This window comes from Diadema antillarum, unplaced genomic scaffold (assembly GCF_040938485.1).
Source record: "Diadema antillarum isolate AM-2024a unplaced genomic scaffold, OU_Dant_1.0 seq00000827_RagTag, whole genome shotgun sequence".
In the NCBI taxonomy this organism is placed as follows: domain Eukaryota; kingdom Metazoa; phylum Echinodermata; class Echinoidea; order Diadematoida; family Diadematidae; genus Diadema; species Diadema antillarum.
In genome coordinates, this window is record NW_027271704.1 from 14065 (window position 1) to 39468 (window position 25404).

Genomic DNA, 25404 nt, shown 5'->3' on the forward strand with positions numbered 1-25404 from the left:
AAATTTGTGCTTCACTCGCATGTTTTTGGACTTTTACGTGACATACCAGGGCCGAAAGTATGGCGTCTCTCTCAACGTTCTCTGCCGTAGTTGTACATGTGCAGTCCCATACGCTCTATATCCTGCTGGTACAACATTGTCAACAGTGCTGCCTTTTAGGCTTAAGCCTTTGCTTTTTGGCATCGCTCACCAATTTCATTATGCAGTATCAATCAATACCGGTCAATGGCTAATGCTACCCACAACAAAGCAATAACTTCCTGAGCACTACTGATCCAGATTCCATTATCAAATTCCAATCGTGTAAACTCTAATGGCAATTGTAATTTTGTCCTGCTGCCAGTGCTGGGCAAGTTTAATTCAAGTTAGGTAGAATCTTGCCTTCTTATCTTGGCAATCTAAATTTATTCTTATCCAATCTAACGACTCGTAGAGTCTAGGCACCTGTCCTAACGTCAACTTGTTAGATTTAAATTAATTCATGATTGATTAGAGTCTGTCTCTAGACCCTGGCCTAGTTTAGATGTATATCAGTCCGGGAAACCAGCTCATGAGGACCGCTCCGCGTACGACTACGAGGACTGCCCCGCCTCACGAGGACTGCCCCCACGCCTCATGAGGCCCGGGGGGGGGGGGGGGGGGGGGGGGGAACGCCTCATGAGGCTCCCTATTCACTTCTTATTCATCTCACATCTGACGTATAAATTGTCGCAACTTTGCACGGTGATTTTTTGTGACACACACATGTCCACTATCCATGATGAAAAGAAAAAATCCTGTCTGTTTTTTCATCATTCAACCTATGAAAAAACAGACAGGATTATATATATTTATTATAACCTATAGTATAAAAACAGACAGACAGCTAGGAAGGGTTATGTTACGTTTGTCCATACTACTATGCAGTGTAGTTATATATCATGGGTAAACTCGGCCTACACATTAGTAATCTAATAGTAGTGCCTTAGCAGGTAAACTTAGGCACTTGCGATGTGCGTGCTGGGGGCCGAGTTAACCCAAAACTATGTACTAATATTTTGGGGTTGAATGATGAGAATTGGGGCATTAATCTCATTTATTTGAATTTACCTTTCACGAATTTTTGCACCTTTAAATTTGGTTTTGATTTGAATATAAGGCAAGCTGCCCACAAGCCGTCCCAAATTGAGTGCCTGCTACATTATACATGTATGTAGAAACCTGTATTTTTTTTTTTTTTTTTGCACAGTTGAACCTTGTCCTTGCCATGGATGTCGAACCTTGGAGCAGGTGCCAATACTTCTAAGTTCTATTTCGAACTGGTAGAAGTTGAATTTTTTTGTTTATATATTTAGTTTTATTTTGTCTTGTTAAATGTCCCAATGGATGATTACGTTGTACAATGTACGTCATACTGTAAATTCTGGGAATGTCACTTTAGTTTGAGTTCTCCATGAATGAGCTTAAATATGTAATGTAAATGTGTTTGAAAGATGAATGAGGTTTACATGTACAATGTACAATGTAGGTACAGATGTATTTCCTTTTCTCCTCGAGGGATATCCAGCCAAGCGTAGTCATCATGTTGGTGACACTGCATTCTCTGGAGAAGTTTTCTGTCACAATTATGATATAAATTAACTTATCATTAGCAGTGGCGGATCCAGGAGGGGGCGCACAGGGCGCGCGCCCCCTTTGATTTTTCTTAAGACAAAAGAATTGAAAAGAAAATGAAAGGGGGCACTTTTGGCCCATTTGATTTTTTATTGTAATGGCACCAGAAAATTGTGCTGAAGCCTTTTTATTTTGCATGCTTGTAAGCCGATGAAACCTGGAGGTGGCATGTGAAACTACAAGGGATCCTTTTTTTGTTTTGTGTTGGTCGTTTTTGCTTGTCAGCTGATTAAACCCTGAAGTGGCACCTGGAATATTTTTTGCCCCCCCCCCCCCCCTTTACGAAATTCCTGGATCTGCCCCTGGTAAGGTACATGCAAGTGTAGAGTGGTATGGCAAAAGAAAATTCTCTGATAGATGGCATCTTGTCATACTCTTGAAACTTGGGTACTTGACATTTATGTTTCATATTTTTGCCGTAGCAGGAATTCTTCAACTCTTGCATGAGTTATTGAACAGATGATTTATTAGACAATTTGGAAAAGTGACATACATACTGGGATCTGTACAATTGTAGAGTCTACACTATGTAGTTTGTAGGACTTGTTCTATTTGTGTAATCGGGCCACATAAACACTGATCCTGTGTAAAATTTCTTACTTGATTCTCTGCTGGTTAATAATAAATGTGGACTACATCCACAGGAGTTAGCATGCTCATCTTTTAGAAAGGAAATATTTAGAATGACAATATATTAGGCAAAATGTGACAAAAGACAGAAAATTATTGAAAAAGTCTTTCCCTTCTATTTTCAGCAGCTTGTAGCGATCAGAGCAGAGCAGACTGAGTGACTTTGACCAGTGAGACACTGTCTGCATCAATATCCACACTTCAGAGGATGTACGTGGAATGCTGAACCATGTGACAAGACTGATTGTGGGACAATGGCCTTTCGGTGGAAAACTCTAATATCAGATGAGCATGGAATCATTGTAAGCTGAGTCAGGAACATACACAAAGGAGAGGTCAAAATGGATCGAGAGGAGGATGTGCCTCTCTCGGCTCGCTCAGTGTCATCCACTGAAGATGGCTCTGTGAGCTCTAGGTCCAGGAAATCCAAGACACTGGCACGCTTAAGGTTAGCATGCATCGTAGACAACATTGATCCTCATCTGTGTGGTCCAAGCTTAAAATTGTTATGTATACATACATGAGAAGACATCAATGCAAGATATGAGAATGGTTCATAAGTACAAAGAATGTGCAATAGATACTTAGCTTTAGGGGTAGAATTTGTATGTTTTGTTTACACAAACATACCTTTAAAGAGATGAGGAGATATAAAAAAAAATGTGAGTTCTATGGTGTTCTTTCATTAAGGTCATAATTGCTTGCCTTGGGACACTTTCTTTATTTAGTAGACACATGAGCAAAAAAACATATCTGTCTATCTACTCTTTAATCTACTTAGTACTGATCTACAAATGCCCTTTGGGTGCAGTTCTTGAATTGTGTTTACGCAGTCATTGAATTTAGTGAGCTTTTCACATTTAATTTCTTCAGCCTTAACTGTGAACATATGGTTAATACGAAGATTCTTGTAATAATGAATAATTATAGATGACCGTCGACATGTTTATTCATCAAATTCCACAGAAATAAATATCATGTTTACACCTACACTGTATGTATGCAAGTGAATGCAAGTTGTACAGTATTGTTGTATAGCCAGACCATCCCATGCGTGACTATAAAAAAAGGAAATATCTTACCGGGGGTAATTATTTTTGCTGTAATAGCTGTATGACTTTGCTAATTCTTGCAAATTCTGTTTTCATTGTAAATGATCATCCAGAAAACTCAAGAAAACAGAAGGATCAGCACAGCCCAACAACTTGGCTGGACTCCACCCCCACCCGCCTGACTCCCAAAATGAGTTGGAACATAAAAGCACAGATGGACACGTACCCTCTAATGGTCTGACTAATGGCTTCTCACATGATTTGGGAAATCTAGACAAGGACATACCATCTAAGAGTCATATGGAACATTTGAATGGAGCCGCTGATGAGAGGCTAAGTGAGAGTGAGGGGCTTAAGCCCAGCAGCAACTCGCTGTCAACGTTAGGAAACTTGTCAGGACCGGTGGAACGGAAACCTTTGGGCAGCTCCTTGTTTGCATCTCCCCTGGATCCAGCCAAACCAGCAAGGCGGGGCCTTGGTGGGTTGGAACCTCTTACCCCTCTTGCACCCCTCGAACCCATGGAGCCATTCAAGAAGGAGAAGCTGAAAAAGACAAGAAAGAAAGTGGAGAAAAATGTCCATAACTTTGAAAATGGAGAGAACGAAGGCAGTAGATTGGGACAGCTAGGAGATATTTCTGAGTTGAGTGAAGTTGGAAATGAATTCTCCGTGAACGAGGGCAGTATGAGGATATCAGGGGCTACTGTCACGGAATCAAGTGATACCAGGATTGTAGACCTACCTCAAGGAAGCATTGTAGAGGAGAAGCCAGACGTTAGTGACAGTAGAATTCAGGCCAGTACAGAAAGTGCAATTTTAAAACCTATCAAGACTGTGACTGAGGCCAAGGATGGAATCTATTCAAATGATGGTAAACAACTCACCACTAATTTTGGTGACTCTGTAGACTTATTACCTGATAATAGTGGCAAAGACAGTATGAGGGATGAAATTAACTATGCTGTGTCATCTGCAGGCAAAGAGGGAAGGACATTGACAAACGATTTTCATGATGGCCTCAAAGATTCTTCATATACAACTCTTTCCCATTCAATGAATAAGGCTAATGTGGATGTTACAGATTCTGTGGCGTATCAGAATGATAATTCTTTCATGGTTTCAAAGCGTGAAAGTGAAAGTTTCAAGAAGCCAGCACATGAAATGCATGCGAGTGTGACAATCGTGGATGAAGAGGATGATGAGAGTGATGATGATTTGATCATTGTCAGCCCACTACCAACTTCTCCTGGTGTCCAGGGTCATCAACCCAAGATTGCTATCCCAGAGACCAAGCTGCTTGCAGACGACTCTAATTCTGTCACCCACGGTCTGATGACCAGTGGCAGGACAGGAGAAGGAACTGAGGGAACCCTTTTAGAACATGCTGATTTGGGAATAGGGGATGAAATATCACATTCTGTTCATCGAAATGAAAGTGTGAGAAGCCTGGAGAGAGGCAGTGATGGTGATGACGATGATAATGATGATGATGAAGACAAGAGAAAGTTGACAGAGTACTTGGCTCTGAAACAGAGGCAAATCGAGGAGGAGGGAGAAAACAATGATGCCATCAACTCCAGCTCGAGTAATTTGTCAAGAGGGGGACGTCTGTCACCAATAGCCTCCGCCAGCACCCTTCCACCGCTGGATAATAACTTCATGTCACCAGCTCTTCGGACTTCTTACAAGCGCGATGACCTGGATGACAGTGTAGTCAACTCAGAAGCGTCAGATGCCATGATGAGCAATGGGTCGCTTTCAGAGACTCACAGATCCTTTGCATCCACAGCCATGCTCCTTACAACTCTGACCAACAAGGGAGCTAGGAAGAATAACAAGTGAGTTCATGTCATTTGTAATTTAGTGGAAATCAAGTTCAGTGGAATTGCACAATGAATGTATCATAATTACATCAGCAAAAAAAAAAAAGAAGAAGCAAAAACATAACAAACACAAATGAAAACAAAAACAAAAAGACCCCAAAACACCCCCCAAGTTACCAAAAAATGAAGAAACCAAAGAAAAGAGTGTTAATTTATTGCTGAGTTTGTTCAATTAATACAGTCAATTCTTGTTTGAACTCTAACTTGTGGATTCAATATGCTCATAGCATTTATTTGATCTTAGTTTTTATTTACCCCTTACCCCCCCCCCCCCCCCCCCCCCAAGAAAAGTTGTTCTGTTAGCTGAGAAGCTTAGTGAACCTTCATTGCATCTATTTCACATTAACAGTTTATTTTTGTCATTTTGGAGTGATGGGTTGTTAATAATACTTTTGATTACCTGAAAGCCGTATGAATTCACCAACCCTTGAAAACAACATTGACAACACACATTTTGAACTTGTTAAAGGACAAATTCACCTTCATAAACATAAGGATTGAGAGAATGTAGCAATATTAGTAGAACACATCATTGAAAGTTTGAGGAAAATCAGACAATCCGTTCAAAAGTTATGAATTTTTGAAGTTTTTGTGCAGTACCCGCTGGATGAGAAGACTACTACAGTGTATGAATAACTTAGATGTCACATGCGTACAACAATATAAGGAAAATATAAAGAGAATTTCACAAAATTCCATCTTTTGAAAAAAGTACACATTCCCCTGACTCGTTACCGACAAATGTTATGGGTAATATTATTCCCCCTGCCTTTAGAAAGAGGCAAGTCAAGTGCACTTTTATTATACCAAAAAAGTGAAAATATGTTGAATTTCTTTTACATTTTCTTTATACTGTTGTACGCATATGACTCACAAGCTGTAGTAGTCTCCTCATCCAGCGGTTCCAACACAAAAATTTAAAAAATTCATAACTTTTGCATCGATTGTGCAATTTTCCTCAAACTTTCACTGATGTGTTCTACTAATATTGTTGCATTTTCTCAATCCTTATGTTTATGAAGGTGAACTTGTCCTTTAAAGAGTTTGGTTTGAATGTACCCATCATTGCAGGAGCTATTTGTCTGGAGGCGTGAGATCTTCAGGATCTTTGGTTGGTAAGGAGGAACTGGATAGTCACCTTCCTGACCGTAAGCTGAAAGTCTTTGTAGCAACGTGGAACATGCATGAAGACAAGGTATGAACACATACAAGTGATGTTTCGTTACAAGGTCTGTAAGTCGTGTCTTGAAGAATTACTGCCAAATCTGCTTGTTTTGAAGGCATTTATACGGTATCATAACAAGAATAGGCGTTTCTCTCTGAGTAGGCCTGCAGCCAAGCAACAATAAATTTTTTTCTTTGTCCAGTTTACTCTAAATACACAAAAATATAATTGTTTTCCTGTGCAGTAACATTTTAATTACTACTAATTGTTTTTCCTGAGCAATTTGTTTTTTGGTGGTTCAAAAATATTTCACTTTAAAGGACCTTGGAGCATTACAGTTTTGCATTGCTTGTTTTATTAAAGGTTTTTGTGGATGATCTGTTGTGAGAATTATATATCTTCTGTTTAATGGGCATAGTCACAGTAAACTGTGTGCTCGCACAGTTATGAGATGCGAAGGAATAATCTGTTTAGTTCAATACTGTTGATAATGCGATAAAGGAGTGACTTGAAAGGGCCTACGCTGATATCATTTTGCATGTTCACAGTATGCGTGGCAGGTTTTTAGTAGTACCGCATGTTACTGCACATTTTCATTTTTCTGACAATGATTGTCAGGTGACATTCGCTATAAGTAGTATAATCAATAGTATGTCTCATACAAATTTATGTCAGTTGTGATGAAAACCTCTCATTGTCTCCCAGGAGCTGCCTGAGAACCTGGAGGAGCTGCTACTACCAGATGACTGTGAATACATGCAGGACGTGTACGTCATTGGGACGCAGGAGTCTTGTCCAGATCTGTGAGTATTGGAGGTCACTGTCAGTCAAGTCGTTTGCTGTGCCCTGTCATTTGATGACCCTCTGTGACATCTAGGATGGTCTTAAGGTAGTGACTTTGAGAATAAGTCACATACAATGTATTACCAGATTTTCCAATCATTGATTTTCTTCTTTTTTTTTGCTGCCTAATTAATTATGTTCAGTGATGTCCATTTATTCAATAAGTGGGCATTTAAACATTTCTGTTCCATGATGCTGAATCTACGTGAAGAATTTCATCCAGAAGTTGATTTCTAGCGATTTGCTGTCTATTTTGTTGACAGAGCGGAGTGGGAGATTCGGCTGCAGGAGACCCTTGGACCAACCCACGTTCTGCTTCACTCAGCAACACACGGAGTGCTTCACTGTGCTGTCTTCATTCGCAGGGATCTCATCTGGTTTTGCTCTCGTGAGTAATGGGATTCTCGTAAAATAGCTGAAAGTCTTTGTCATCACTGCCATCATCATAACACCTTCATGATGATGATGATGATCATCATCATCATTGCCATTGTCATCCTCATCATTTCATCATCATCATCAATTAAATCATCATCCTTATCATTATCATCATCATTTCCATTGCGATCCTCATCATTTTATCATCATCATCATCATCATCATCATCATCATCATCATCAATTAAATTATTATGATCAACATATTAATAATAATAATAATGACATTTTTATAGCGCATATAACAAATGAATGTTCCCTATGCGCTTTACAATCTCATCACAAAACATACTGTAATTAACAATTTACTTTCAATACACACATACATGTACACGAAAAAAGAACATATTGATAACCTTTGTAACACACACCACAAAGATATCATCATCATCATCATTATTTAAAGGGAGAACTTAATACTGAGACTCCCTTGTTTTTGATATCTATAACAAATCACATCTTTACTGTGAATTCTTGAAATGACAGAAGGTGTGGATTGTTTAAAGGGCAGCATATTGTGTATTGTAATGTCTATGTGTTTCCTTTTTGGACTATTTAGCTTCCTGTAGGTAGTCACCTCGACTTGCTGTTTTTTTTTATTTCATAGTGTAACTTTTAGGTGTAGCTTTTATTTGATGACTAAAGCAAGTGATTTTAAGTGATATATTGAAAATTTAATATTTCCTTCAACATCCATTCTTCATATGTGATACTTATCCTATTGTTTTATCCCAGATGATCTTTACCCTTTGATCCATTGATAGTGCTTGAGCTTTTTTATGTAAAGAATCAGTAATGAAGGCATATGTACAGACAACTTCAAGTACATTTGTGGTGCATTCAGAGGTTTCCGACTTGTCATAAAACAGCATATTTGTGAAATCGCTTCTATTCCTTTTAAAATTCCTTTATAGCTGTTGAAGAGTCGAGGGTGTCTACAAGACCTGGTTCCATGATTAAAACCAAGGTGAGTGTAGAGTGATGCAACAGTGTGAAATCAGAGGGAAAATGCTAGATTTAGAATTAAGATTCATAATTTGTTGAAATACAAACACTTATCCCCAAAATTGCCATATAGCAACATACATTAAAAGTGTGGTCTTATTTGTGATATGCACAATTTTCACTGTGAGTTGTATTGTAGGATGGGCACTGCACGTTCTTCATGCCTGCAGTGACATCACAAACTGGTCTGTTTTGTCAAACAAAAACAAAAATTAAAAAGAAGAAGAGATTCTTAATACCAGCCTGGACCCAAGAGATATTTGTGAGCATTTTTTTTTTTGCAAGTATTTTGACATGATGCACTAGGACCGAGGCCTATCAGTATGGTGACACAACATTTGCTCCTGCTACAGTTACTGCTGTCTTGTTTTCTCCAAAGACTAAGGGTTATGGTTGTGATAGGGTTTTAGGTTTAGTTTGATGTGAGGATTAGGATTAGGGTCAGGGTTATGTTTGTAGGTAGAATTTATGTTTGGCTTGGCATGCAGATGTTTCGTGGGAGCAGTTGTCACAGGAGCAAATGTTATGGAGCTATCAGCACAGTACGTATCTGTATTTTTTAAAAAAGACTTACATTGCCTACACCGGATGTGTTTACAGAAACTTAATTTAAGATCTGTACAAGTAGTTTTCAGGGTGGGATTTCATGAAGCGTTTGTCAGATTTTTTTTTTCTTTTGTTTTCTGTCAAACTGTTTTGAAACTAAGCTACTGAAATCCTTGCAACTGATTGTCTGACAGCAAATTTGTCAGAAAAGAATATCTGACAAAACACTTCATGAAATGCTCACCCCCCCCCCCCTCCGAACAGTGATACAAGTATGGATTTTTTTTTTTTTCATTCTATGTAGGGTGCTGTGGCTGTCAGTTTCAACTTCTTTGGGACATCCCTCATCTTCATTGTTTCACATTTTACCTGTGAGTATTGGGTGCTTCCACTTTCACCTAGATGTTATTGTTACCATGCATTGACTGTTTTCATTTGATGTGTTTCTCATCACAGAGTCTGATTTGTGACAGAAACATGGGTTGGATGATACTCTTGATGTATTTGTGTCCAGGCATTTTCACTTCGCAAATATCATGCAAACTATTTTCCTGTGTCATGCATTTTGTTGTTTTTATCCTGTGTTATCTTCTCTGTTTTACCTCTGCTTGGCAGGATGGAGGAGGCAATATTCAATCTAGCTTTCTGTTCAACTACAGAAAGTTATTTATTCATTTATTTATTTTTGGGGTTAGGCTCTTTGACTGAAAACTATTAAATGTTTGACAGTATTTCAAAGTTTGTGTTCATGTTTGTTTTTTTTTTTGTATGTGTATCATAAATGGATTTCATTTTTCTTGAAGCGACAGTAGATCTTAGAAATAAGACTGCATTATTCATTCTTTCAATCTGGAATGCCCTGTTTCTTTTCCTTCCTCCAGCTGGGGATGAGAATCTAAAAGACCGACTCCTGGACTATGAGAAGATACTGAAAGGAATAAGTCTGCCAGAGAAAGTTCCCCCAACAAGGAAGTTCAACATTCTCACGAGTAAGCTGAATCAAATCTTAAGACCTGCTTAATAAAGGCACTCCCTAGATTGGCATAGAAAAGATGCATCTCTTCTACTGCTAAAATCTTCTTATGTATGTGCTAGCAGATTAGTGGATTGTAAAGTGTCATAGATTGCTGTGATCTCAAACTGCAATGTCTTTTACTGTTTCAGGTGTGTTGTCCTTTCTATCAAGTATTTTCAATATTTATAAATATTTTTCACTTCTGGAAGCTCTTTCTTCTTTTCTTACACTATACCTTCTAGATTCAAGCTTCAGATTTCACTGCCTTCTGTATGAGTTGTAAGAGAGCAGGATTTCAGCAATTACAAAAACAAAATTTATATTGCCTATATATCACCAGATTTGAGATTTAACATGAAAAAAAGAAAGGATAGATTACCATGATTAGTTAAAAGAATGCATGCATTAATTCATTAATTCATTAATTCATTCAATCATTCTTGTTTTATCCTTTCCATCCTAAGTAGATATATCCACATCATTGTTCATTTCAACACATTGCCATTTCTAGTATCCCTCTACTTAAAATACTACATGTTTTAAGCCCATGCTATTACATGTACATCAAACACTAAATGCGTTTTTGTGCTCCATTGTCCAGGTGATGTGACAACACGGTTTGACTGTGTTTTCTGGTGTGGAGACTTCAACTTCCGGTTGGTGGAGAACAAGCCAAGGGTAGAGGGCTGGATTGAGCAACTACGCACTGGTTATAGGACGGACTATGATGTCCTGCTGCAGTATGACCAACTCATCAAAGCCATGAGGAAAAGTGAGAAACTTGTCATCTTTTATGTCAAGTGCTTGATTGTCATAGCACTAGGATAATAACAGTCTTACTGTGTGCATTGCACAAGTGCATATCATTATATCCTTCTTGAGTGAATATCTTTTACTGCTTTCATGTGCATACACACTTGAAACATGTAAATGTGGACTTCTGAGCAGTTGGTGTTATGATGTTGATTGCATTTAGCTTGCAAAATATACTTGTTACATCCTGTCATTTTTGAAAAAGTGAGTTGTTTGCATCCCAATGGCCTTGCTAGGCAATCAGAGCTGTGTATTCCCTTAATATGTTTAACTTCACTATTTATCATCCCCTTCAGTAATTGACTGTAGGCCTACTTGTGATTGGTGCATGAGATTTGTTTAAAATTGAGTATTTATATCTTGTGCTATATCAGTCACTTGTATTTTCTTTGTTATTGTATTAACGTACATTTTCTTGTACCCAATTTCTCTAAAGTTTAGCCTGTCATTTTATGTCATTTCTTGTAGATGAAATATTCAAGGGCTTCCGGGAAGGAACCATCAAGTTTCTTCCGTCCTACAAGTTTGATGTTGGAGAAGACGTCTATGACACTTCATCCAAGGCCAGAGTGCCATCATACACAGTGAGTTTGGATGGCTTCAAGCAGAAATAGTGCACTGAATGATGTTGGAAACATTAGTAACATGTATGTACCCAACTGCTGATTACAATCATTTGTGGTTGATTCTTTAAACTACAAAAAGATGAATGGAGATGAAGTTAGACAGGGTCATATTTTCACCATAAAAACTTCAAGAAGGTTTTTGCTTTTCTGTTACTCTTGACTGAGAGTGGAGAGTTTTAAAGATGAGGTGAGCTTTAGCACCCACAGAGATACCACGCCCACATAGATCTGAAATCTATCATCATTAGAGTTTTCAGGGTATATTCAGACCTCCCAACCATTCTGAATTTGGAGGAAAGAATCTGAATCCTTACCATTCCCAGCTCTTGTTTCAATAGGAGTTCCCTGTCATCCTTGATAATTTTACTACACATTTCTATGGGAACTGTTCTTTCTTTCCTACTTCTGAGTCAAATCATCCCTATTTTTCAGTGAGAAAGGTTGGGCAGTCTGTTTACTGTATCTTGTGATCTGGGAAAAGAGATTTTCTGTAATCCCTCCTAATTCTGGGTTTGTCTTTCAGGACCGTGTGTTGTATAAGAGCAGGAAAGCATCAGACATCTCTCTCGTACACTACAACAGCTGTGAGCAGATCAAGACCTCTGACCACCGTCCGGTCTATGCACTCTTTGAGGTGGACATCAGGCCTGGAAGGGATGAGTGAGTTGCCATGACGATATTTAATTTAATGAAGCTGTCCTTAAGGAATACCATGAGAATGAAATTCTCATTGTTGATGATGAATGATGATGATGAGGAATAATTTTGCTAATAGTAATAAATGCAGGCGATTATGATTCTGAATGAGATAGCTGTATCAACTACGAGATGATGTGATGGAAGTAAAATCAGGGTAGAAGGTTGATGGTGGTGATGATGATTGTGATGATGATGATGATAATGGTGCTTGTTACTTACAGGATAATGAAATAATGTTATGGATGATAAGAGGAATGTAATAGTGATGATACTTATAATTTAAATATTCCTGTAGATGGTGATAAAGAAGCGGAGGTGTTGGTTTTGTTCAAATGTAGACGTAAAGTCATAGCAAACATTAACTTTAAGATGATGGTGATGATGTTGATGATGATGATGATGAGGAGGAGGAGGGGGAGGAGGAGGAAGAAGAAAAATTAGAATGAGAAGAAGAAGTAGTTGATGCCAGATGGTGTATGTAGGAATGTTGCTGGTGTTGATCGATTCCAATAACAAAAATGATTGTCACAACTGACATTAGGAATATGTTTTGTGTTGTGCCCAATCAGATAGATGTTATTTTGTTTACTGGTAATTCAGGATCAAAATGTTTTGGTAAGAATGGAAAAAAAATGATAGCTGTCATTCTGATTAGAATTGACATTGAAATGTTCTGTCTGCCCTTGATGTCACCTCTGGAAGATGGCAGTACATTAATGATGACTATCTAAAGTTTATCATGGTATAACTAATAAAATTGACACAACTAGTCTGTTTTCCCATTTCAGCTCACTTACAGGTGGTGGGATGTTTTCTCGTCCGGTTTACGTTGAAGGTAACAGCAATATATTCACTTGACTTCTCATTACAGGTTATTATGCATCGACATACACCATTCATATCATATCATATCATAAATTTAGTTTTTAGAAAAATTACTTAGGAGCATGCTGACAGAGTTTAATGAACAGTTTGTGGAGGGTGCATTAGAAAAAAAAATATTTATGTATACTTATGCTGTGATATTTGGCTTAGTTTTTCATGCCGTCACAATTAGCTTTTAGTTCTTTCCCGCATGTTTATGCTCCAGAGTAAGGAAAGCCATAAGCAGAAATTGGACAGTAGTTACCAACACTCAAGTCAGGAGTGCAAACCTGGTTCCTTGGTGCAAGTCAAGTCTTTTTTTTTATAGATCTTCTAGATTGTCAGCTTCTGTACATACCAGAGTTTCAATAATGAAGTAATTTTTATAATGCAGCCAAGTGAATGGTGTATTCCAGATTATGTGCTGGAGGAAAATGTGAAGAAGATTACAAAATCCTGTTGAAGACTTTGTTCATTAAAGCTAGTAAAATAAATCCACTTTTAAGTATTATTGTAATTATTTTTCTTTTTCTCAAAAGCAATCAAGAGGAGAGCTGCCAAGGCAGGGATGACAAAGAGAACTCAGGCTTCCAGTGCAGTCTGCTCTGTCATGTGATCTCCAACTCACCAGCATGTGATCAGCATGTGATCATCATGTGATCATCATGTGATTACAGTGTGATGGCTTAGATTACATCATGTGACTATCACATGATCTGACTGCAGTCTTCACGTTATCAAATGTGTGGGACACCATAGATCCTTTGGGATCATCACCTGCGTACTTCAAATTGGAGTGATTTATTAAACTTGTTATATTCAATCAGGTAATCACATTCATTTCACACTGACATTTCTATGAAAGACACATCCTCTGATCTATACGATGCTTTGTGATTTTTACTGAATTTAGGTCATATTGAGAATGTAAGCAGCAAGTACAAATGGTAGAATGTTGTTATGGCTGTTGTTTACTTCGGTACAATCTCTAAGGAATAGCAGCTGCTGACCATTTGTGTTGCATGCATCATACCCCATACAGGGGGTATGGGAGAAGGCTTGAAAAGTTGATCTTCATCATGATGTATCTTGGAGAAGTGTAGGTTTACAACCAGGTACTTAAAAGCAAGAAATATTATCGGCATGAAATTTTTGTGAATTAGAGCCAGCAGCCTTCTATGCGGCATGAAATTTTTTGCGAACTGCCACTGGCATTCAAGGCACACAGTGTAGACAAGAACTTTTGTGTGCACTTTAATTTCACGAAACTTGGCTCTAGCGAAATTCGCAAAATCAAAATGCACACAAAAATGTCAGGTTTTACAGTACAATGTATGCTGGGTCCATGAGGGTCACCCTTAAGAGCACACACTCAAGACTTTGAGCATGCTAGATTAGGATTATTTTTTTTTTTTTACTCCATATGTGCCGAGGATGATAATTGATGATTTAGTCAATCAGATTTTTTTTTCTTCAAAATCATGACCATTTGTGACTAGTGTTACCAAATCTTACAAGAAGTTTGACAAAATGTGCTCAATATTTTGTAGATATGGGGATTTGTATCAAAGATATTACAGTGAAGGTTTTTATGTCAGGGATATTTATTGGAAAACATTGTGTTTCTTGGGTTTTCAAACATTCCAGACAGTGTAATGTCTAGTTAAGATTGAGGTACACAAAGGGTAGCAGCTGTGATATTATCTATATGTATTTATGAAAATTGATGAGAAAAACAAAAACGGTCACCTTGCCACCTGCCATTTAAGTTACTGCTTAATTCATTCAGAATTATATTCAGGCTACACAAAAGATTTCTTTCTGTGCTACAATTTTAGATTATGGATGCCACCTGATTTCTTTGGCATTAGTGATACAAGCCAGGGATGCCTGGCTGATTATTAAAGCTATATTCATGTTATTGTTATTATTGCAGGCTTGCTACTACTTTAATCATAAGATTCACTCTCTTGTCTAATACCAAAGTGTGCTTCTAAGACCTTGATAGATGAATGGAACTCTGTAATCGTGTTCCTCTTTATTATAGATGAAATACTTGAAATATTCTATGTAGAAATTAATGTGATACTTGTAAAAGTTAGACAATGCATTGTTAAACTGCTTTTCTTTGTGCTACCTGTGCAGAAACTTCTACTCATATAGAGCATTACTTGTCTAACCTTGACCTCCGTGCATACAATGCATAGGTAGTTGAATTTGGTCTCCACTTTCCATCACAATCATTCAGTGGTCAAATCGGTCTTAATGACTGCTTGCCTGTAGAGGTGGCCTGCTACAGTCACATGTATAAAGAATACATCACCACAGGAATTTTAGTGACTGCAGCAGGTGACCACTACAGGCAAGAAATCATGCTTGTGTGTTATCACCATTTTCCTTTTTTTTCCTTTTTTTTTTTTTTTTAGATGGCACTGAATGGATTGTAAGACTTCATATTTGAACACTTTCATATTCACCACTGTACACCATGCAGAAAGAGTACTGTCCAGTGTTATGATGCTGTGTGTTATGTGGAATTTTCTCGATTTGGGAAAATGTTTTGATATTGTTTTTGTGGCATGCCTGAACAATTTGTGCATTTTCATTAAATATGTTTGACCTGAAATGCAGAACGACATTGATAAACCAAACACGCAATGACTCATCACCTTGTACCAATATTGTATTCATTGCAAGAAAAAACATCTGAGACTCCACATGACATGCAAATATTCCTTGTCTTGTGGAAACAAAATAATGGTTCACCTAGTTTTTGTTCAGCCTGCAGAGCAATTCAGTTTGCAAGCAAATTCACAAGTTTTGATATGATTCAGATTGCTTTACGATGCTTTGTAATCTTTACTGAATTTAGGTCATATTGAGAATGTTCAAATTCACAAGTTTTGATATGATTCAGATGCTTTCTACATGTAAGCAAATTGTGTTCTTTCTTTTTTTTTAATGTTGAAGATGTATTCAAAGATATGTGAAACCTATGCAAACACAAACTGTGTCTTTTTATTGGCACAGACAATAATTGTAGTATAATTTGATGTATGATACCATAGATTTTCTTAAGTTATCCTTGACACCAAGCTTCAGACATACAAGTACCTGGTGAGTTTGTTGGTTGAAGGATGACTTCTTAGCCATTAGGATTAACGACAATCTGTGTAGTATGATCTTCCATGTGGTATAAAATTTCATGTGAACTCTCTGTGGTAAGACGAGTCCTGAGTACACTCAGGCAGGTGTTTATGAGAAATGTGTGTTATACAGTGCACTCCAGTTACAACGAACACAGTTATAGTGAAATTTCGTTATAACGAAGTAAATCTTGTGGTCCCAAAATTATCACCATTGAAGTCTATGGTGCAAAATTCATTTATAACGAACACGGTTATAGCGAAATTTCCGTTATAACGAAGTCTTTTCCGAGCACCACAGACAAAGAAAAACAAACAAAATGTGCTCCGTTATAAAGAAATGCGAATTTCTTTCGAAAATGCATAGCGGAACAAGCATTTATAGCGTCTCTGCATGGGTGAACGCTTCACACCACTGTGTGTTCGCTCCTTGTGTCACGCACAGTTTCTGAGGGGAACTTGCGTTTATTATTGTAATACAGTTATCCCATTACATTTCACACAGCTTTCCAGTGTATGATGAGTATTCAGCAAACAGAATATGATATATATATACGTGGTTTCCTTGTTTTCGTTATGTATTGTATTCGTTCGGTTATAACGAAAGAAAACTGCTGGTCCTGAGCATTTCGTTATAACGGGATTACACTGTAGCAAAATCAGCTCATCCTCAACGGGTAAATTATCACACCAAGGAAATATATACATGAAGATTACCTTCCTGCATCTCTTGATTAATAGACAGTAACTTTTTTAATGATTTTCTTGGATCTGACCTATTTTTGTTTTATCAGAATTCTTGCATATGAAAGTCTTTTAATTTGCAATTTTCTTTTAAAGTAAACAGAACAATAATTCTGCAGTGTAGATGAAGGTTTATACAATATTTCATCATATTATTTATTGTGGCTGTAGTTTTTCTTTGGATCTTTCTTTCTTCATTCTGTAGTATTTTATGATTCAAAGGCATTTTGGCATTTTGAATTCAGTTTATTCTACCATGATATTATTTATACATTGCATAGTTTAATATTTCTTAAATGCAGTCTCTGCTAAAAAAGAAAAGAAAATACTTTACCTTATCTGAAATGTGTAAATATGTATAATATATCTATATATACTTGGAGGAAGAAAGAAAAATCTATGCATGGAATCATTGTGGATAATGTACACACCATTTGAGAATTTAATGATTCTTACCAATTTTACATAGATATTTTTGTTGCACTGTATATGAAGTGATAAATATTTCATGTAATGTTGACAGTGTTGTTCATGCAAATAGCAAGTGTGGATTTATTAACTATAAAGTTGTTTGTAGCAGGGTGGTAGTTTCACATGCGAAACACATGAGTATGTATCAAGCCTAAATCTTTCACTTGCCACAATACTGACCTCTTCACATGCGATGGGTAAATCAGACACAACAGGGTCACTGCACACAACCTGGTGTTGCCTGATGTTGGTATCAAATCAGTGAGTCTTGTCAGTTCCTTCAGAGGCACATAGGTAAACCACAATATAAAAACTCGCTGATTTAACGAAGTTCTGATAAGTCATATCCGTACTTGCACTCACACACCACACACAAATGAAAATCATGGCCTCTCTGATATTTGGTTAGACTTTTGATTTCATTCTCTCAAGGTTTTTTAGAAAAGTCTCACATTTTTAAAGCAGAAATTAACTTCTTCGAAGTTATGTTTAAAGAGAGCCAAATATGGAATTGATTTGGTGGCTTTCTACCAAAAACTTACAGTATCTTTTGTAAAGTGTCATATTTCAGAACAAATCTCTGATTTCTCTTTCTCTTCTCTTGAAAGTCAGGATAACTTCTGATGGATTTGAAAGCAGGCGATGATGGCATGGTCATTCTGTTAGAGAAATAAGTGTCCAATTAAACTCCTGGGAAGAAAGACTAACCAATGCTCCCCATCCCTCCCAAGCTACTGAAGTTGTTCCCCCCCCCCCCCAAAAAAAAAGGAAAAGAAAAAAAGTGGAGTTTCAGTATTACATTGGAAATGTGGAGATGTTTCTTTCTGATATATCTTGTTTGAACAAGTGCATTCCAGCATGTATATTAAATAGTGCAGTTGGTTGGTTTGTGTCATGAAGTAACACATTGATATTATGTAGAATGAGACAAAAAATAGGAATAACTCATAGAACCCCTCTGTATATGCTGGCAGAGCAGATGTATGTGGCAGGTCACAGACTTATTTACCTTTTCTAAACAAGAGCTGCATTTTTGCACTCAAACAAACAGGTACTCTTTACACAATTACAACTCTGGTTTGCAGTGTATTTTTTTTTCTTTTGATACAATGTATTTGACAATTAATTCTGTGATTTGAGTATGTTGCTAGATACCTGTACCTACCTAAGCACTTGTTGATAGGCCATCAATGTTTTATCTCACATGATTATGGCCGGTGACACATCCAAACAAGTAGGAATCTTAAAATTTTATGTGGGCATGATGTGCATGATTGTGGTTTCTGCTCTTGTGTGTGAATGTGTATTAAAGTTAACTCATGAACATTAAAGTCAGAGACATTGGACTCTGTATTGGGTGAGATGGGTGGCTAGCTGTAAGGAATGGACCCTGAACAGGTGTAAGAACAAAATAAACTTACACCCTAATCCTGGTAGGCTGTAGTGAAATACATGGAGTGCATTTCTAGACAGGGTTGTCCAGTAGAATGTTTAATGATGATCACTGCATAAGAATTTACTCTGTAGTGACTGTACTGGTAGTTGCAATAGCAAGCAGTAATTGAGAAGTTTCATTTGTAATTTGCAGCTCTGTAGATTCTTAATTAGCCTTTTGACAAGGCCTCATGGCTGAGGGATGGAACGAACTTGCCCACCGAGCACTGCGAGAAACCGGTAATGCGAGACCGAGTGGTGCAGTCTCTCTGCCTTGTGTTCACGTGTTCTCTCGCAGTTAGTCTCTTTTTCAGCCACAAGGACTTGCCTAAAGGCTAATGCTTAGTGTGCTCTACTCTGCATGGTACATGAACAAAGCATTCAGGGTTAGTCTCTATGATATTCAGAGATCTGACTTGTAAGTTTTAAAGATTTTTATTTAGATTGTCTTCGATCCATTCCATGATTTTTCCTTGCCTGAATATCTGCTGATGTTGCTTACAGATGTAAGTGATTAATTGCAAAAAGAGAATAAAAATTATTAACTTTATGACAGCTGTGTGGAAGAGTCAGATATATGATTGTATACACTACATACTATGTAAAACATTCACCCATCGTCCATGAATTAATTCAAAATTTCTGTATGAGTGTGGATTTAGACATAGAGTATAACTCAGATAGTGGGCATTGGATTTACAGCTGGTTTGTGCTAAAGTCTAGGCAAAGTTTACTATCATACAGTATGTGGGTAAAACAATCTCAGTGTGCAGAAAGCAATTTCTCCACATCAGAAAGATGTAATCGTGTCAATTTGATAAATTATTTGAATAATCTTGAAAAGCACTTCTTCCTCACAAACCTTTTTCTGCATTTGTGTAAAGTTTTCAGAGTGTATTGCTGTGATATAATGTGTAAAATAGTCTATTTAATAAGCTAACTTATCAAAGACAAAGCATCAGAATAAAAAAGTACTACAATAGTAACTTCTGTGTGTTTTGTGTTTAATATTTACTTTTAATGATGTTTATGAAAAACATTACATTTAAGCATCACGGTCATTCTTCTTTGACACAAATAGATGAAAGATGTTATGTATCACAAATCAGTGAACTTTTCACAAGTTTATTATCATCAATTCCATAGACCCCTTGTGAAATACACATAACATCATCAGACATTACTACACACTATATCACAATATGTCATGAAAGCTAGCATTTGCCAACATTTCCTTAAAACTCAATTCTGATTGGTCAGATCAGAAAAGTAATCGTTGATAACAATTTGTGTGCAATGGACTGCTTAGATTCAGACACACATTTTACAGCATATTATTAAAAAATATTACATGCATGTAAAATGAGAGATATGCCCAAAAATAATCATAAACATTGTTTGCTTTTTCACAAGGTACAACACTTTGAAGTTTACTCTGTATCACACAGGGCAATGCCAAATCCAAAAACCTAATCTTTACACCGAAGATGGCAGGTAGGTCTAATTCATAGTTCCATAATTCACAATGTCTACAATATCTATAAAGTGCATCAGGATTTATGACATGACTTTTTGGTGAATACAATGACCAAAATTCATGAAAGTTGTTTAAACTTAGACCATGGTTGAAAATAAGCGTGTGTACCTCATATCAATGCACATTTGTTACTGGATGACTTGCCATATGCAATCTGTCAATAAACATTTATGCAGAAGAACCATGGTTTAAGTTTAAGCCACCTTCATAAATTCAGCCAATAAGTCCTGTACCATGTCGCATGACCAGAATAGCTTTCATGACTTGCCAGAGATATTATATAACATGAATTCCAGACATACACGTATGGGAAAGTATTCACAGAGTTAGTTACAAATTCAGTCTGTGGTTTACACAAATTTCTTCTGCATAAATGCATGTGACAAATTGTGTACATCAACACAAAATAATAAGTATGCTTGGTACTAACTTGAACACAATGAATGTTGAGCTATACTACAGTATAGAATTTTCATATGAACTGAAGATCCTGATTGTATAATACTTGAAAATGAAACATTACATCTTGTCCATCGAAACTTTCCTCAGAAGTATTCACATTAACTGCTAGAGATCTTGAAAATACTCTATGAACTTTTCGTACATGCCTATATGTGTACACATTGTACAATGTACATACCTGTCACAGTGACAATAGTATAAAACCAGAGCCATTAATGACATGAAAACTTCCCCCAATTGCAGTTGATGGCCTTTTTTCTTTTCAAGAAACTTTTGCATACTGGCACTAGACACACACGTTTCCATTTTAGTTTTGCAAATCTTGGCTCCTTGCAAATTATGCAAAGTTTCAAGCACATTCTAGTTTTACAATATATATACTTGATATCATATCTGATTACAAATCTCTGATAATATAATCACTTTCTTGCAACAATGATTATCATAGTGACATCTAGCCATTCTTATACAGTGCACCATTACTTGACACAAGATAAAAGAATGGTTGAAAGAGTGAAATTGAGACCACTATAACTTTACAAAGAAACCAAAGACATTGGTAAACACATTGCACTTGATGGTCACAACTGATTCTTAATGAAGCTTTAGCTGTAAGGTCATGCAAGAGAATAAACTGTAAAACTAAACCTGTCAACTGAATTTTGATATTGCATAATGCAATGGTGTACTGTAATTACAGTTTACATAATATCATCTGCACATAATTTGCCCTTTCCAAAGATTCTCAAATCAGGAAATGCTATACCCAACATATTATCCAAAATTCTAAATACATCCATGGGTATAATTTTAAAGCAACAATGCCAGTTGTATCATACTTGTCCGTATAACTCTCCTCCATCCTTTTGTATTTTTTAGTCATGAAATATCACATTGAAATCTTGTCCAAACCAGTTGAATGTTCATACTATAATAATTCCACAGCTTATTTCATTTTAATGTTCCACATTTCTATATATGCCATACACTTTCACCAATGTTTATCATTAATACAGCTGAGGAAGACATTATGTCGAAAGCATCTTAACATCTGGCATCCTGCGGCATCCTTTATCATCATTTTAATTCATCACACACACAGACAGACAGACAGACACAGACAGACACACACACATTCACAAGAATACAGAACAATTCTGCATAGCACTTGTCTGCTTCATTGAAGCAAATACAGTCAAACCTTGCCTAAGTTGAATCTATTTAGACTGAAGAAATAGCTTCAACTTAAGAGAAAATTTGATTATATTTTTGCTTGCAATATGTTCCAGTAGTGATGTCTTGATTCCGCGTAATTAAAAGCACGCAAAACTCTTCTTACCCCCCCCCCCCCCCCCCCCCCCCCCCCCCGCCGATTGCAAAAAATTAGTCGCGCAAAAATATCCAATTTTACAGTACTTGATTTAGGCACAGTGCAATGACATGACAGAACAGTTGCCCTATGGAGCACCATGTACATGTATTACAATGCACATACAATGGTCTATACTCTAGTCTTGTTTAGAAATGATAAGAACTCCAAGACAACTTTTCTTGCCCTTCAAATACGAAGTGAATGACATGATGGAGACTTATTATTCAGTGGTTAAAATAAAAATAAAAATAAAAGAATTTATTACACTTGTACTTACTTTTTTATCATGCAATATTAATAACTTTTCATTCATTTATTCATTTATGTATGTATGTATGTATTTATGTATCTATTTACTTATTCATTCATTCATTCATTTATTCATTTATGTATGTATTTATTTATTCATTTATTTATTTATTTATCTATTTATTCATTTATTCATTCATTTATTTATCTATTTATTCATTCATTTATTTTTGTTGCTTGATGCATATATAGTTTTGTTTATAAGATGTTAAAATATGTTAATTCATTCATCAGGCTCACTCGAGCATTAGTTGCATTGTACTAACCCTACTCTTCAGGTTCTTTTTTTTTTTCCAGAAAGTTTCCTCATTTTATCAGAGTTGGGGGGCTCTGGGGTAGCATCTTTTGTTTAATTTACAAAAATGCCCCAAATTTGGCAATACTACATGTGCTAGTATGAGTGCTAGACCCACAAGCTCTTTTTATGTATAGTAATCCAAATATTGTCAAGATGTCACAACTTCTCTTTTACTTCTAACAATTTCATTTAATCATCTGAAGTGTAAAATTGCTTTGCAATAGTACGAAAAATAACCACATGTGCTTGTTTACGTTTGCGCCCGATATTGTAATACGACATAGCCATAGATTCTAACTCTCTATCGTTACTTCGCACAGCGTAATTGAGTATAACGCGTCCCACTGTACTACTAGATATAATCCTTACGAGTCTCGACGATCAGTGTGTACGATGGATGACGCTGGCGGTTTAGAGGAAAAAGGTGGAAAAAGGTCGGGCAGATCTGTGGGGGGAACGGTGCATGGTGATGAACTGTGGCTCCACACACAAAACTGCTTCCATGCACAAGATGCCTGGCCCCTTTCCTGCTGCAGCAGGACGGAGATTCACACAAGTTCAAATGGGATGGATTAATTTCATCAATCGCAAACGCGTGTTTGATCACCACAAAGTAAAATATATCGTCGTCTGTGGGCGTCATTTTGATGAGTCCCGATACGACTCGACCCAGATGCGCATGCATCGTATTGGACTGAGGAAATTGCTGCCGAGACTTCTCCCCAACGCCATTCCCAACATTGACGCACCAGACATACTTGGGGTTGAAGCTCCAGTGCCTCCGTCCACGTCCACGTCCATGGCATCAGCATCAGAAATGCCTGGCCCATCATATGCCTCCGACTCCGATGTAGGCCTACTCGGGGTCGAGCCCTCATCACCCCCAACATCTACCACTAGTCCCTCAAGCATCATTGCCGGGACAAGGAAGCGGCCTCAGCCTCGATCTTCACATCTCAGGAAGGAACTGGGAAATAGGAAGCAAGGGTCCTTGCCGGAAGAAAGCAGTACCAAATATGTTACTCCAAGCAGGGCTGTACCAAACAAAGATAAGTAGTACAGCAGGCCGTCGTCTGCTAACTGCACTCAGTACACCGACACCTGTGATGAGCACACTTCAAAAAACTTCAAATGAATGTGGAAATGCTATGGTGCAAGCCAACGAAATGGACATGATGACAAAGAGGAGAAAAGTGCAGGAAGTGATGGAATACAGGGGGATGGAAAGGAATGCTCCTGTTACCATGGAAATTGACCGTCAATACAATACCCCTCTAAGCCATGGCCGCAGAAAAATGCCCTTTCAACCAGCAACACAGGCAAGGGATATTGTGATAGAAAACATGACCTCAGACAAGTATGTAGTCACATACAATCACACAAATAAATTGTGTAGATTTGGACAGAGAATGATCAGAGAAGGGAAAAAACCCACTTGCCTAAACCATCCAAAATGCACAGCTAACATTCGAATGCAGGATGGAATTGGTGATGAGCAAAGAGGGGGTGTACTTTGCGCACAGCAACTTTTATCAGGTGCCAAGAAGCTATCTGTGAAACGGGTTGTTACCGATAGTGATGGTCAGTTTGCCGCAGGTGTATGCAGTGTGATGGAGAGAGAGGCAAGGCTTGAAACTGAAGTGAATTTGTGCGTAATCCACCTGAACAGATCGCTTGCCAGAACTCTGTCCAATATTCCACTCCGCCGATGTGCATTTCCAGCAAGGTCAGGGAGGATGAGGCAAAAGCAGCAAAAACATATGGCCGATGACATTGTGCACAGTTTCAACGCTGAACTAAAGAGTGCCCTCAGTGAGTCAGGAGATATATCCAACTGTGAAAAACAACTCAGTGCAAGTGTGGAGGCAATACTGCCATGGCTTACCTAAGGGCTTATCGCCACTGCTGCACTGCTGCTGCAGCAGCATGCTTTGAAGCTAATCAGCCCATGCCCAACCACCAGCAGACGCCGTGTGGAGCTGCTGTGTGTAGAAAGCGAAAGCTACTAGTATCCACGTTTACTGACGAGAACAGCCCACGAAAAGAAATGGAAAGAAAGAAAACCGGGCGCGGAAGACCTCGAAGTATTATGGATTACAGCGCAAGAAAAAGAGAGAGGGACAGCGAATACCGAGAGCGTCATCGCGAGCTTCTACGCCTTCGAAATAGAAGTAAAAGCGAAGAGGCGGTGTAATTTGCGCACAGCAACTTTTATCAGGTGCCGAGAAGCTATCTGTAAAATGGGTTGTAACCGATAGTGATGGTCAGTTTGCCGCAGGTGTATACGGTGTGATGGAGAGAGAGGCAGGACTTGAAACTGAAGCGAATTTGTGCGTAATCCACCTGAACAGATCGCTTGCCAGAACTCTGTCCAATATTCCACTCAGCCGATGTGCATTT

The 25404-nt window shown here is 37.7% G+C and overlaps 1 protein-coding gene across 1 annotated transcript; it reads left to right on the forward strand.

Moving 5' to 3' along the window:
* Window positions 1–2624: 2624 nt before the first annotated feature.
* Window positions 2625–13847, forward strand: LOC139740031 (uncharacterized). Its single transcript, XM_071650625.1, has 13 exons — window positions 2625–2731; window positions 3449–5173; window positions 6290–6413; window positions 7089–7186; window positions 7490–7614; window positions 8578–8630; window positions 9519–9585; window positions 10096–10203; window positions 10831–11001; window positions 11511–11626; window positions 12192–12328; window positions 13156–13202; window positions 13771–13847. The coding sequence occupies exons 1-13, from the start codon at window positions 2625–2627 to the stop codon at window positions 13845–13847; spliced, it is 2955 nt and encodes a 984-aa protein (XP_071506726.1).
* The last annotated feature ends 11557 nt before the right edge of the window (window positions 13848–25404 follow it).

Bases quoted from the DNA above. Each gene is read 5' to 3' on its own strand.
- LOC139740031 (XM_071650625.1), top strand. From the start codon at position 2,625: ATGGATCGAGAGGAGGATGTGCCTCTCTCGGCTCGCTCAGTGTCATCC. The intron at 11,002-11,510 runs GTGAGAAACTTG...CATTTCTTGTAG, and splicing joins CATCAAAGCCATGAGGAAAA to ATGAAATATTCAAGGGCTTC. The intron at 11,627-12,191 runs GTGAGTTTGGAT...TTTGTCTTTCAG, and splicing joins CCAGAGTGCCATCATACACA to GACCGTGTGTTGTATAAGAG.